Genomic DNA, 15,632 nt, shown 5'->3' with positions numbered 1-15,632 from the left:
ATTCAAGATGAGATACAATTAAAAGAAAATCTGTTTTATGTCAGCATTATACTTGGTGGAAAATTGTCATAAGGCAACAGTTTTTGATGATAACCCACATTTTGCTGCCCAGAATACTTGACAGTCTGCCTTTAACGGATTAATACACACACAAACACAAACACTTGGATGTAGTACAGAAGCGAAGGAGTATGAGTATTTTTGGATATCTGTGACACAAGGACACCTGGCGAACAAGCAACCGTAACAAAAACTAAACATTTTGCAATCCTGTCACAGCCCTGGTCTAGATGAGACAGGCGGTTGACACAATTGTCCCTGATTATTCTCTCTAGCATTGTAGGGCCAGGGTGGCTCTTTCGTACTTCAGAATACTATGGGCTTTGAATGAAACCAGATGAAGACAACAGAACACAGATCTCTCCTGGCATTTGGTAGTTAGTGCAGAATGCTGCAGTACAATTAATGACAGAAGCAATACCTTATAAGCATAAAATACTGTACCCTCACTCAGAGATACAAACTGGCTGTCAGTTGATTACTGGGCCATATTCAAGTTGATACTCTTAATGTATATAAAGTCCTCAACAGCTTGGGACCAGTTAATGTGAAGGACTGCCTCACTCCACATGCGCCCAAAGCTATTATGTTCAAGTAATAATATACTAAAGGTTGTTAAATAAATAAATAAATAAAGTTTCCTGGTATTGATGACTCAGAAGACTGGGATAAGGCATAAGCCCAAAGCCCACGTGGGAACAATTTCCTAGATGATGGGGTGAATTCTGGTCCAACAGTTTCCCACCACTTACCAAAATGCATGTCTGCACAAGTGCAGACAGCTATGTGTTCTCGCCTAAGGGCACAGGTGTTCTTTGCAGCCTCTCTTTCCCAAGGGTGGGAATGAATGGTAGCAGTCTGGAGGGAGCCACTGCTTGTCCTGTATTCCCAAATCACTAATCACAGTTTACTGAAATGGATAGTGGTTTTTTAACAACAACCCTGACATGGCAGTCTGTACCTGTCGCCAAGAAATGTCTATTGGCTATAGGATGTAGCAGTAGCATGTAATCTTGCTGGTGGCAAAGAATCAGAATCAGAATCAGGTTTTTTTAAAGTCAGAAAAATAAAATCCGAGAAGATCACAGCAGGTTATTTTTATTGGCCTATATCCAAATAACTGCAATTAGTTTAGCACACTGAATGAAGATTTGAACTTGTTTTTCTCACAGAAACCCCCACCCTTAGGACTGGCAGAAGTTTAAAGCATCCTCAGGGAAAGTGGCCTAGTGGACTCTCCCCACCATGGCTGCCCGAGCACTACCCTAGCAATTGCTACAGCAATGGAAAGCAGTGTTTAAAACAACACTAGTACTTATGGCCCAGCACGGTTAGAAAAATGGCTTAGCTGGGTGTCCGCAGCTGCCACAATCTTTATTTTCTGCTGTTGTGTTTCTATGTTGAGGGCTGGGCTCAGAGGCACTGTGGGAAACTTAAAAAATGGCTGTAGATGCAGGCACCCAGTTGATCACCTCTCCTATCAGTGCTGGGCAGTAAAACTAAAAGGTCAAACTTAAAAAACAACCACCACCACCCATGCAGATACAGTGGTGCCTTGCAAGACGAAATTAATCCATTCCGCGAGTCTCTTTGTCTTGCGGTTTTTTCGTCTTGTGAAGCACGGCTATTAGAGGCTTAGCGGCTATTAACGGCTTAGCGGCTTAGCAGCTATTAATGGCTTAGCGGCTTAGCGGCTTTAAGAAAAAGAAACAAACTCGCAAGAACTCGCAAGACATTTCGTCTTGCGAAGCAAGCCCATAGGGAAATTTGTCTTGCGGAACGACTAAAAAAACGGAAAACTCTTTCATCTTGCGCGTTTTTCGTCTTGCGAGGTACCACTGTATACATGAAAGGCATGCCCGCAAGAGTCTGCTTGGCCCTGCTGATCTACATGGTCTTTCACGCCACCATGCTAAGTTCCAACACTGGGCTTGACCTCGCAAACTGAGTTAAGTTTCATAAGCAGTTTGTGAAATGGCATGGTAAAGTAAAAAGATTCCACTGGGCATGTCCCAGCAATACTGGGCTCATTCATTCTATTTCTCTCCTGAAACAAAAGTCTGGCCCATTATCTACTTTGATGCTTAAGCAAAGGCTAAGCAGGTGATGAGCTGGGCCTAAGATGTATCTGGGCAGGGCCATCTTCACCCAATGGTGTAAGGGGTGTGGGGCACCCAGGTACCGAATTCTGGGGGGTGCTAGGCGCCCGCTGCTGAAGCTGCCTAAGTGTACTGTATTGAGCTGCTATGTGGCAGTGGGGTCAGCAGCACCTTTGACACAACTGATCTCACGCCGCCTGCAGGGAGAGCTCTCTGGAAAGTCTCGCTCACCAAAGCCGAGAGGAGGAAGAATGACAAGAAAGAGGGAGAGACAGACAGAAAGAGAACATGCTTATCTAGCGACGGGAGCGTGCACCGGCTCCAAAAGAAGAACTCGTATACGCTCGCAAGGGCCCTCCCAGCTCCTCTGGCAATAAGGTTGCTCCAACAATGAAAAGCTCTCCCACGCATGCGCACAATGCCCGCCTGTCTCATCTTTCAGACACCTCCCTATGACCGTAAGTGCATGTGTGGAGTCTTTACACCAACTCCCAATGTGTTCTTTGTCTTCTTCAGAAAAGCTGGTTTTAAACAAAACACACACACAAAAACTCCTTTTGGAGCCGCATAGGCGTGAGCGCTATTTATTAAATGATAATAGTGACATAAGCATAATAAAAGTTAATTTGGGGGCTAAACTAAATTTGGGGGTGCTAGGTGGATCTTTGGACCCCAGCGGCGCATGCTAAAGACAGCCCTGTATCTAGGTGAACAAGAGTAAAAAAGGGTTGGGGAGGAGTGAGGAGCATTTAACTGCTGTGGGTAGAAAACTAATGCAACTTGCTGTCATTATTCTGTTAAATTTCATTAAATAGATGGCGGTAGGGGGTTCTACGGCATAAGCTGAATCCTTCCATTGAGCACTGATGGGCGGTATGGAAATTTTACCATCAAGAAAGATGCATTAGTGGGCAGTAGGTATAAAAAGGTTGACTACCCCTGGTTTAGATCGAGTACTGTACAGTCAAACCTCGGCTCCTGAACGCCTCTGTTTTGGAACGTTTCAGCTCCCGAATGCTGAAAATCCGAAAGTAAATGCTCCGGTTTTCAAATGTTTTTCAGAAGCCGAATGTCCAAAGTGGCTTCTGCTTGAGTGAAGGAAGCTCTTGCCACCAATTGGAAGCCGAGCCTCGGTTGTCAAACATTTCGGAAGCTGAATGGGCTTCATTCGACAACTAAGGTTTGACTGTAGAACCGCCTCCTCCTGACATAAATTCATTCTCGTTTACATTCTTTTCATTCATTTCTCACCTTCATATTTCCATCAAAATATAACCAAGCAAAAACATATTAAAGATACTCAGCTCTTCATTCAAGTTCCTCAACATGCCTCCTATGCACAAGATTCACTTTCACACGGTGTATAATTTTTTTGGTTTTGTATTTGTGAGTTTCTGGCTAATGAAAGCATATTTACATGGTCAACATTTAAGTAACATTTTACTAGATGACAAATAAATAAAAAAATACTACACAAAGTGCTGTGTCACATTCCTTTCTGTAGCAAACAACTGCCAGAAAGGGGGAAGCTAATTTATTGCATAATATTCATGATAGCTTATAAATAAAAGCTCATTTATTCAGGCCTAATTATAGCAGCCCGCAGATCGAATTTACTACTAGGGTGCCATGATCTGGGATGCTGCATTCCAAAATGGAATATTCGCCTCATTTCCCCATATAATAGATCTGACTAACATTAAACTCATGAAGTACGTGGCAGCTGAAAATGGCTACTAGTGCCAAGGCAAGAGGTCTTCATCCATACTGCAGATAGGATTTTTTTGTATTTTAATAATGGGTCTCACTTGTCTGGAAAAAAATTACTAGGTTGTTCTTTTTTTAAAACAACAAGAACTGTGAACATCATCCTTTAAGGCTTGGACACAAATTTAATAAATCAATAAATAATTTAAGGATTTCTGACCCATTGTTAAAAAGCCTGCTGTCTGTTTGAAATCTCTCATAAAGGTCACATCACACTTTTATGCAGCAAACTTGCTTACAGATGCATATCCCTCAATACCTGTGTATACTTCTCAGAGAATAGCATACAAATCAGGTCTCCCAGCTGGTTACACACAAGTTTTTAAGTACATAGGTCTCTTGTTCACACTTCACATATCTGCTGTGGCCAGACAAGGTCCCCACAGTAAAGTCTTAAAAGGCTACTGGTCTTTATACTGCCAAGTGGCTTTACAGGAGCTAGCAGGTAGTCTGAGATGCTGAACAGCTTCAGGTCTCAAGGAACAACAGAGGAACCAGTTTTTCTAGGCTCAGAAATGACCGAGAATGTAACATTGTCAAAGTCCCCATATTTCTTCTAAATTTTATTTATTTATTGTGTGTAGTCATCACTTTTCACACACAAATGGGTGTCCCAAAGTGAAATTAAAACCATATATAAATCAATTGTAAAACACCATACCTGAACTTACTAATCCAAGAATATTTGTAAAAGGACGAATCCCAGTCACCCAGCTAGAATAAAAGGTAAAGGTCCAGTCGTGGCCGACTCTGGGGTTGTGGCGCTCATCTCACTTTATTGGCTGAGGGAGCTGGCGTACAGCTTCCAGGTCATGTGGCCAGCATGACTAAGCCGCTTCTGGCGAACCAGAGCAGTGCACAGAAACATTGTTTACCTTCCTACCAGAGCAGTGCCTATTTATCTACTTGCACTTTGACGTGCTTTCGAACTGCTAGGTTGGCAGGAGCAGGGACTGAGCAACGGGAGTTCAACCCATTGCGGGAATTCGAACCGCCGACCTTCCGATCATCAAGTCCTAGGCTCTGTGGTTTAACCCACAGTGCTACATGCGTCCCTTCCCAGGTAGAATACGAACACTAAAACTGGCCAATTCCTCACCACCCACAACTCGCCTCCCTCCAAGTGAACAGTCAAAGGCCTGAATAAACAAACATTTTAGCTTAGCACCTAAATTCAGGCAATGATGGTGCCAGGCATACTAATAGATGAACTTCTGGCAGCAACAAATCTAGACTATTTTAGCACCTGTACATTAAAATTCCTCCCCATGGTCTAAATCTAAAGGATATAGATAATGCACTACACTAGTTCAGACTCAGTCCTTATGCCCGTTAGTTACTAACACTGCTGTTAAAGTATCTGTCATAATAACAATGTATACTAGGAATATATAGGCCTAAGCAAAATGGAAACAACTTTACTATTTTTAGCAACAGCTTACAGAACAAAATATAAACATACCAAGTAATTTTTGATAATCATTAAATTAATGTACTGTGCAAGCATGTACCAATACATGATGAAATCCCAAACCACTGTGTTGGAATGAGAAATCCAACTTTCCATATTTATATTGGGTTGCACCTACCAACTCATCCAGTTTTACAAGTGGAACCAGTATAATGTAAATTTGCTTTGCTATCTGTGTAGCTTATTGCGAAGTCAAACAAAAGCTCATTGGACTATTATTATCAATTAAACTTTTTATTGCACTAGCCATAGTCCATGGCATCATTCAGAAGGAGAACAACAACGAAAACAATCATAAAAATCATTGGGCACCCTATTATTATCATTGTTGTTAATAGCAGCAGCTGCAGCAGCAGCAACAGCAGCAACACCAATTGTATACCGCCCTATACCTGCAGGTCTCAGGGTGGTACAGGATAAAATCACGCTATAAAAACACAGAATAAATAATAATCAAAATAAATTGCCAGTCCACCCTTGGCACTATCCGTGTATAAGATGCCCACTGATTTTTGACTTTTTTTTTTTTCTTGGAAAAAAACCAAGTCTTATACACGGGAAAATACGGTATGATGTTACTTTTCGATCAGTTCTAATATCCAAGGATGCTGCGTGCTAATTTACATGGAAACCCAAACAGCCAGTTCTAAATGAACATGCTGCTGCGTCTGCCTACAATTCTGGACTAACCAACCTGCAATGCTGGAATAATGCCATGTTTTGTGATGTGGTGGCCGTATAGCCAGCATGCTTCAACTTAAGCGTTTTCGTCAGCTCTGCATGCCTTAGAAGGCCACTAGATACACTGAAGAATCTGCAGCTTCTTAGCCTCAGAAGTCCCCTTATGTAAAAAGAGAAAACAATTTTCTACTGATCTACAGGGACTCAAAACATAGCACTTTTGTACTTAGTGCGAGTATTCAGAACATCCTAAAACTGACTCATGGGTTGCCCATCAAAACCATTCTTCTTAGAGAAGGTCAAGGAAAAGTCTGTTAACACTTCCCTAACAATTTGATGTTCTGAAGTTGCTTGTGGGAGACTGCCAATGTCTCATATTATCTGCAGCTCCAGATTCCTCATGTGTAAATTATTTTCCCATAATGCACTATGGTCATTAACACTGCTGTCGAACTCTTAAACATAAAATGTTAGAGCTGAATGAGAAATAGGAATTTAATTAATTTGAGAGCTACGTAGCTTGCTACTTCTCTGTGTGTACTGATACTTTGGTGTGCAAACTGAAAAGAAAAACAAGTCCACTGCAGCTGGGGGAAACCTTTAGAAAATTGCCCTACTACAAGAAGCCAAGCTTAATTATGATGAATGGAAAACTTCAGTGTGACTAAATTCTACTAAGATGCAAGTCCACATTTTCTTTTCTGGATGCTTGAAAATGCTGGAGTAAAACCAGTTTGCATTTACTATAATAAATAAATGTAATAGCCACATTAAAGTTCTAAATGAATGCAACATTAAAACTGAAGTCCTAGCAGTTAAGATAATAGCTGGCTGTTATGCCAAGCTTCACAGATTTCTTGCCGCTGCCAAAGCAGCTCTCATTTATAAGTGTCAGAGTGCTTTCCTCTTACAAGTAAGCATCTGATTTGTAAGCAGCTTCTTAGTGGCAAATTTATGACCAATATCCTGGTGGTCACAGGCGACCAGCAATTCTATATAGGCAACTGTGTAGGCAGGCAGAGGGAAGACAGATCACTCCCTCCCTCCCTCCCTCCTCCAGCAGCCTACATGGTTTTGACCACAACAGGCAAGGAAACAGAGCAGGCACAAGTATCTGGCCACAACTTCACCAGGCTGTATCGTTAAAGGCAATTTTGCTTACTAGCCTATTAAGAGGCTAGCAAGCCTGCATTTCCAAGCTGGTCCTAGAGGAGGTAGTAAAAGTATTTGCAGGCTTATCACTTTTGTGGTTTCACAAGTCTGCCATAAACAGTATTTGAATATAAAAATGATGCTTTTCATGATAAAATGGAAGCATGGATCACAACCTCTAGCCCTGAAGACTGAATGGCAAAAGATCACACAGGAGTGCTGAATGTGAGTATCAGATGCATTTGGGCCTTCTTTACGTGATACTCAGTTTTGTTTTCCAGGTAGGAAGAAGGGACCTTCTGGGCAAATGGCACAATGACTCATTAAACCCTTTTAAGCACCAGGCGGTTTTGTTATTTATGTCATTTCTTTAATCACATTTTCCACATGGCTAGCCTTTTGTTGTCAGCCAGACATTTATCAGACCCATGAGCCACAACAGCCTCTTCCACCAGATTTCCCACCCGGCTTTATCAGTCCAGAAACTGGTACTGACATCATGACAGAATAGAATAGAATAGACAACATCGATTTAACAACTCATGGTTGCTATCTTGATCTTGGGCTCTAAACAAGGGCTGAAGCAACTGGGTAAGTTCCCACAGGAGTGCAGATGATTGAATACAGTATTAACAGCTCTGCAAAGTGCTTTGCACCTTTCCAAATGGAAAATGTATTTAATGCTGAATACACATTAATTGAAATGCCATTCAGGCAGGGCCACCCCCATCACCCCCAATAATCTACTCTTGTTCAAATAAGTGCTCATGGGTGTAATTTGCACAACTCCAGACCCTTAAGTATTTAATCACTTTTTTCTATTTCTACTTCTTAGACAATAAATACAGAGATTTTTCTGTTTGCTTTTCTCCTATAATATTCTCCCCTTCTCCCAAACAAGGAACTCAAGTAGAGTTTAGAGATTTACATACTGTCATACATACTGTAATATATCTATATATTGACTATCTGATTAAGTGTCTGCTGCATTAATGGGAGGAATTCCATAAAAAGCCTGAAGCTGTCAATGCATTTTTTCCATAAAACAACCATTTGCAGCTTCAATTCCATTCACGTGTATAGGATGGGATGTGTGTGCAACACACAGAAACACATACCAGCAGTTAGGCCTTTGGAGAACAGCAGATAGAAAAATCTAATTTAACAGTAAGATATTTGCTAGCTTTCTATTTAACTCTTTTCACAGAATTGTAGAGTTGGAAGGGACCCAGAGGGTCATCTAGGTCCACCCCCTGCAGTGCAGGAATCACAGCTAAGAAAAGAATGCCATTTTGAATTCTTCCATGAACTAGTATCCTTGTTATCATGGTAGCAAGCAAAGCTCCTCACTTAGAGCAGCCTTGAATAACTTCAAAGGATGTTTCATTTTCAGGCTAGTGGCTCAGGGTTCATTCACATGACCAGCTGTGTGCAGTTACTGCTGGGAAAACTTGTGAATGGCAGGGCGCTCCTGTTTGTTGGCACCCACCACATGCGCCATTTTGTTATCAGCTTGTGTAGAAGTAAGTGGGTGTCATTCAAAAAGGACCCCTACCCATTTTGATGCTGAACACAAATGCCTCGCAAGTGACATTTTCAAGCCAACTTAAAATGAAACAGATTTCTGCAGTTAATCTCTTGCAGTGACTTGACCGGTAACCCATACAAAAATCTCATAGGTATGGCAGACAGTTTAAATGTTATTGAGCTGGAAACAATGTAAGAGGCAAAACGTACATATAATCAATCAAGCTAACCCACCTATCTTAAGAAGCAGCACCAGCCAACCCATTTGATACAACCTAATCAGCAAAATATACAAAATCCAGAAAGCCAATATACGTAGATATTTTTGGTATAACAAGCTAAGAAAGTTGTTTATATGTTCACAGCTCATGAAAGATCTTGGTCATCCCTGTAGGTCAGTCTTCCCCAAACTGATGTCTAAGGCACCAGGAGGTAACAGCTCACAATCCGCCCCAGCCAATATGCCTGTGCTGACTGGGGCCGTAATCCAAAACAACTGGAGGTCACTAGGATGAGGAAGGCTGCTTTTTGTCATTCCTTGAAAATGTCATCTCAAAGTGCTACATCAACCAACATGGTAAAAAGGGATGTTGGGGGAAAGATGGACAATCAGCACTGATTGCATGTAAGGTTATGCAGAATAAACAACCAAAGATATAAATCCAGTTCAGACAATCCTCTCTCAACTTAATAAGCCATTATATGAATAAGCCTTTTGCCTGTTCATGAATGCAGTCTCTAAATAACCCTAATTAATCAGGCCGTCTCAAAGTAGCCATAGTTTCCTGTTTTATCAAAAGCTGGTAACCATGGTTTTCTGGTCCAGATAAAATGGGAAACTATGGTTAATTTGAGACTTCCTCGCTTGATTGTTCATGTCACGAAGGAATGAAGGGGCTATGTATATGTGCAAAAGGTTAATTCATATTTTGCCTTAATATAAGATCACCACCCTGTGATCTTCAGATGAAGGGTGGTATAAATATTTAAATAATAATAACATAATAAAGCCAAGTGTTTGACAGCAGCCATGTGTTTCTGTATTGCATAGTACAGAATAATCCAGAGAACGAAATAGCTTCTACATCACATCCATAAGCGGCAAATCATCATTTGTGGCTTCCCATCATACGTCTCTTAAAGCTATCCAGATAAATTACTCTTAACCACTGTATCTTGAGATCCATCTGATGTGGAAATCCAAAGCAGCAAAACCAAACAAAAACAGACTAACATTTTCTCCTAGTAAAATGATTTATCAGCACTCATCTTAACCAATCAGATCAAACAAGGTATCACTGGAAAGGTCACAGTGTAAGGGCAATACTGAGTAAGTGGCTCTTTGGATCCCAGCCACTGTCAACACTAATAACTAAATACAGAACTAGCCAGATGTCCCAACGTACTGACCTAGAACAGTTCTTAAAAGGAAAGCCCAGAGAACGAAGAATACATTTTGTGCTTTTCCAGTACCCAATGTAGTCAACTGCATTGCTTTCTGGTCTGGTCCATTAACCCAGAAATCAGTCAAAACTGATGGGAAACATAAGCAGGTAAAATGATCATTCATTATTTGGAACTTTTCTTGCTATTGCACAGCAATAAATGTCTTTTTCTCTTAAGACCTGTGTATGGCATCTTCTTCAAAACAAGGTCTATAATGGTCACAGCTGCTTTGTTGGCCTGGCTCGACCTCTGTACCATAAAGAATAACAAAAACTAGGAGTCTGTAGTTTGCCAAAGCATAAAATATTTTCCCTGCAAAAGCTGCAGCAGCTGCAGCAGAAAAAGCAAGTCTGGAACACTAAGGTCAGAAAAGGACAACATCTTTAGAAGTACAGCCAGTGAGATGCCCGTGTTCTACCTCCATGTGCTGGATCTTGTTCTTTCTATAATGTGTTTCATTAATCAAAAAGATTGAGAAAATGGCTCATTAAATAGTCCTTAAAGGGCCTGTCAAAAGAAATGGAAGGTATAGTTCAGCATGCCCATTTCACTGCAGTATGTGTCCAATTTTGGGTCTAAAATTTTCAGCCCAGCACAACTGTTTAGTGAAAGGGCATTTTTTTATCTGCTGTTTTACATCTGAAGGAGCTTGGCTCAGAAGACTCTTGCCTGCCCTTACCAATGGTGGGTAGGTGGGGAAACTAACTGAAGAATAGAAGCCAGTGAATTGCAATAAATGTACAAAATCTTGCAGTTCAAGCATCCTTTAGGCATGCAACAAGTGAAGGAGCTGCATGTGGCTGAGGGCTAGAGCCAGCTTTTCTTACTGATTTCAATTGAAACAAATTAGATTTGGTTTCAAATAATTCAGGTTCAGGAGTGGAAAGGAAGATGCATCACTCTGAAGTGTTAAATGGCATTACACTTGAAAGAAAAATCTGGCTGACCTATCCATTTGGTACACAGAAGAGAAATGGTCATGCTGCTACTAATCAAACAGATTAATTATGCTGCTTCAGTAGGCAAAGAAGCTCCACAACATGCTGAGCTTTAAAAATAACACCCACACACGGGGTACATCTTTCCTTAAACACAATCCTAATTTTTAGTTAATGTTTATTGCTGTAAAGGTAAAAATGTGTAATATGTGAGTCCTATGGCTTACAACTACCACCTGTTGGCAAATACTGCTTTCTTGGGTAAGGTGGTGGCAAAGGAGTTGCAGGAGTTCCTGGAGAATATGAATTACTTGGATCCATTTCACTTTGGGTTCAGGCACAGTTTAGGGACTGAATCAGCCTTGGTCGCCCTGATGGATGACCTGTATCAAGAGCAGGATGCAAGGAGTACACCTCTGTTACTGCTTCTACCATCTCTCAGCAGCTTTTGATACATTTGCCATGGGATCCTCTTGGACTGATTCCATGGGATGGGTATGGAATCACTTCTTTCACAATGGCTCCACTCCTACCTAAAAGGTTATGCCCAGAGAGTAGCATTGGAAACTGTGTTTTGGCTCCCTGGTCCTCGTACTCAGGTGTACTGCAAGGAACAATCTTGTCCCCAATGTTGTTTGATATCTATATGAAGCCACTGGGTATGGTCATTCAGAGCTTTGGGGCAAAATGTTGTCAGTATGCTGATGACGCACAGCTCTACTTCCCTGTAACATCTGAGTCAAAAGAGACTGTGCGTTATCTGGACTGTTATCTGGCTGCAGTGATGGAATGGATGGTAAACTGAGCTTCGACTCTGGGAAACAGGAGGCACTGTGGGTGTCCGAGAGATTGATTGGTTGCCTGTTCTGGGCAAGATAGCATTCCCTCTGAAAGAACAGGTTTGGAGCTTGGGAGTGCTCCTGAATCCTTCTTTCTCACTGGAAGCTCATGTAGCTTAGTGGCTATGAAATAATTTTACCAGATATGGTTGGTATGCCAACTGCAGCCATTCTTAGACCCGGGCAGTCAGGCCACAGTAATTCATGCATTAGTAACCTCAAGACATCATTACTGAAAGCAACAATTCCATGCTATGTACTCAGAGAACTAACAAAATGCAGTTGGGGAGAAAAAAAACCCAAGAATAAAACTGTGGTTTGATATCTTACTTTGCAAACTAACATTGGCTATAGGATGCCACTATTGCTCATGTTTGCCTTCAACCTACCCGCCTTTTGCAGTATATATATAAGATTTGTTGCAAAAACAGCAGTAAGGTAATGTGAACAAAGCACTCTGAACACTCAAAAGCATGATCCAAACATTAAGTCTTAATGCCGCCACTACAATAATCCTAGAAAACCATAGGAAGTAAATTGGTGCAACAGTATGATGGTGTTAGCCTAAAGAATATTCTAGAAATCCTTTTTTTAAAAAACATATTTACTGCAGTGAACCTTTTCATTATACTCCCAAATCCCTTTTCAAATCATTGTGAGGATTTCAGCTTGCCCCAAGAGATACTAATCATTTTGATAAAAAGTCAGCCAGATACACAAGAAATAAGCATGAGCTGAAGTTACACAATGGTTGGTTTTCGATTCTTATGAACCACAGGCTTCAAAATTTAATCAACACACTACCTAAAGCCTTGCTGAGGTGCATTTTTCAGGGAACGCCTTGATCTCATGGACACAGAAATATCAGGTAAAAGATGTGAAGCTGATTGTATAGCAATGCACTACACTGCCATACAGACAAACAAACAGGCAAGGGGAAAAAAACTTTTTCAAGAGAAGAGGGGGGTGGGGTGGAAATGCCAGTGTGAAAAATTGCCACTAGCTCACTCAAGTGAGACAATTGCTGATCCATGTAGAGAGACCAAGTCAGTGGATTTAAAAGATAACTACTGAACCTCCACTTCAATTATAGCTATACATTTATCATTTCTTCTGCCACTTCTGTAAATTTATACCACCACCTGCTGGACAGGATTTGAAAGCAATCAAAAATAATGTTCCCCTTTTGAGTATGACTGCACAGTTAAATATTTACCTGAGGCAGATGCAAAGCAGCCTGGGATGTGCGGAGACCATATTGTGCTGTAAATGACACCTTCGTGGCCTTTAAAAGTACATAAAGACTGTCCCACTGCAGGATCCCACTAGATATAATGTAAACAAATAAACAGCTGTTTGTGCAGTGTAATAACTTAAGGCAATATACTGAATTTTATTTGCTCACATTAAAAACATAGGTTTGTTTTGCTAAATATGTGCACTACAGCATACATTATTGTCCTATTATAAGATGTTCATAAACAGGGCAGCATTTTCTACTTTTGAGTAGTACTGAGTACTGAGCAGAGAAAAATTACTACACAAAGTAACTTTGTTTTTTATTATGTTTATTATGTTTTCATTTTAAATTCAGTCATGTCACCTCTTGACTTTTTAAAAACTTAAGGTATAACTATAGGTACACTTACCTGGTAGCAACTGTCATTGGAATCACTATGATTTATGTTTGCATAAACATGCACAGGATGAACTTCGTTATTTTTAAATAGCCCCAGATAGTTTTAAAAACAGAGCCAATTCAAAGACAGAAAAATGCTTCCTTTTGGCATTGCAAAAAAATGAAAGAAAAAATAACTAGTTGTTGTCATGTTTGTCCCTGAAAATAATACAAAATAAAAAGGTGTCATCTTCCACTAGAACAACTTCTCTGTGTAGGAGTGTGAATCTAAGATCTGTTAGAAATGTGCACCTATGAAGCAGCTTTGCTTTATATATCTGAAAATTAGCTATTTTCCATCCTGCCGCATGAATAATTCTGTACAACCTGAGTGCTTGAATACTCCTACATTGTGCATAGAGGAATCTCGTTACCACCTTATCTTGTTTGTGTTGCAAAAAGTCTCTCTCCAGCACTTATGACAGCAAACTTTAAACTTCTGGTTTTGTTATTCGTGAAACTTTTTTAATTGGTGCATATGACAACATGCTAGCAGAACCTATTCAAGAAGAAATAGAACAGTGATAGACTTTTTGGAGGTAGGCAATTTCAGATGGATTAAAAAATGGTGCCTTCACCTACAGCTGAAGGGGAACAATGTTCAGAATTCTACTATCTCATTCAACTGAATGCTCAGACCAGGCCTAATATCCTTTCTATGTCAGTGGCAGTACTATTTTTCTGTTTTCATCTTATTCACTTCTTACTGCAGGACATGTAGGTCCAAAAGCAATACTTCAGCACCTGTAGTTTTGCTCATTTCCCAGGAATTCTGCTTCACATAATATTATGTTCAAAATTATTTTCATCATCAACCCAGTGAGTCGGTGGCAATTTTTTCTTAAATCTCTCACACAGGTTTGAACAGTTGGTCTTCTGCTATGTGGAGAACCACATCCTGTGATGACTACAGATGCTGAATTCATTCACTGCCTATGGCATTTGCAAGAAATAAAGCAGGGATGGCCCTCCAGTTGCTATTGGACTGCAACTCCCACCAGCATGGTTAATGGTTAATAGTCAAGGATTATGAGAGTTAGAATTCCGAGATTCCCCATTCTTGACCTAAACCATCTTCATTTTTATTAAGCCAGTATAATTTCAGCAAAGAGAGCAAGGTAGCATCTGTTCAAACAAAGAGTCAACAGAATGGAACAGGTTAAGAGAGGATTCTCTTCCTGCATGTTGAATTAATACAAAATTTAAATAGCCAGAAGTACAAACCTACCAATTTTGCTGTTTGATCCCACGACCCAGATACTACTAGTTGTTCTCCTCTGGCCTGGCTCCAATCAACACTGTAAACCTGCAAATATTGGATTAATTTCAGTTTACAAGTTCACAAAGCATCCAAGTTAGACAAACTATAGTTAGAGTGGTTTTTTTCTGTCCTGCCACCAGTGAGAATATTTGTTATGAAATCAATTAAAGCATAAACCTTCTGAAATGTTTACATATCTAGCAAAACAAAGCCCCACAATGAAAGCTTTCTCTTGTTAACACCAGGAATTAAACTATTTGCTATATAAGGCTTAATGATACCTGAAGTCTCAGTAACACGTTCATAAAGATGCAAGCTTATTTAGCCACATGATATGATATATGAAATGAGAAATAAATGAGTAGGTAGATGCATTGTATTATTTGTGGAAATGTACTACTGCAGTCTTTACTTTAGAACCGAGGCTCCCCTTCCTAAAACAGAAAGCTGAAACCTTTCTGTTACTTATTATTTATTTCATAAAATTCACATACCACTTGATTGTTAAAAAGTAACCTCAAAGCAATTTACAATGTGCTCTCCAAGACGGTCCCTATGGTCCAAATGATTAGAGCCATTTCTGTTGCTCACTATGACTATCTCCTAAACCTCTGCCCAGATATTATTCACCCCTGTTCTGGTAGCTCAGTTGGTAGAGCATGAGACTCTTAATCTCAGGGTTGTGGATTTTAGCCCTATGTTGGGCAAAAGAT

At 40.3% G+C, this 15,632-nt stretch overlaps 1 protein-coding gene across 1 annotated transcript in view; it reads right to left on the bottom strand.

The window, feature by feature from the left end:
- The window catches only part of PEX7 (peroxisomal biogenesis factor 7), a 52,667-nt gene that overhangs the window by 28,639 nt on the left and 8,396 nt on the right, over positions 1 to 15,632 (bottom strand). Inside the window, exons 4-5 of the mRNA XM_081855372.1 lie at positions 14,887 to 14,964; positions 13,197 to 13,305 (exon numbers count right to left, since the gene is read on the bottom strand). Coding sequence (XP_081711498.1) covers positions 13,197 to 13,305; positions 14,887 to 14,964 — 187 coding nt within the window. The remainder of the gene's footprint in view (positions 1 to 13,196; positions 13,306 to 14,886; positions 14,965 to 15,632) is intronic.

Source organism: Podarcis erhardii (assembly GCF_964252035.2).
Source record: "Podarcis erhardii genome assembly, chromosome: 3".
In the NCBI taxonomy this organism is placed as follows: Eukaryota; Metazoa; Chordata; class Lepidosauria; order Squamata; family Lacertidae; genus Podarcis; species Podarcis erhardii.
The sequence above is the reverse complement of the archived record's forward strand: the minus strand, read 5'-3'. Positions and strand labels throughout refer to the sequence as shown.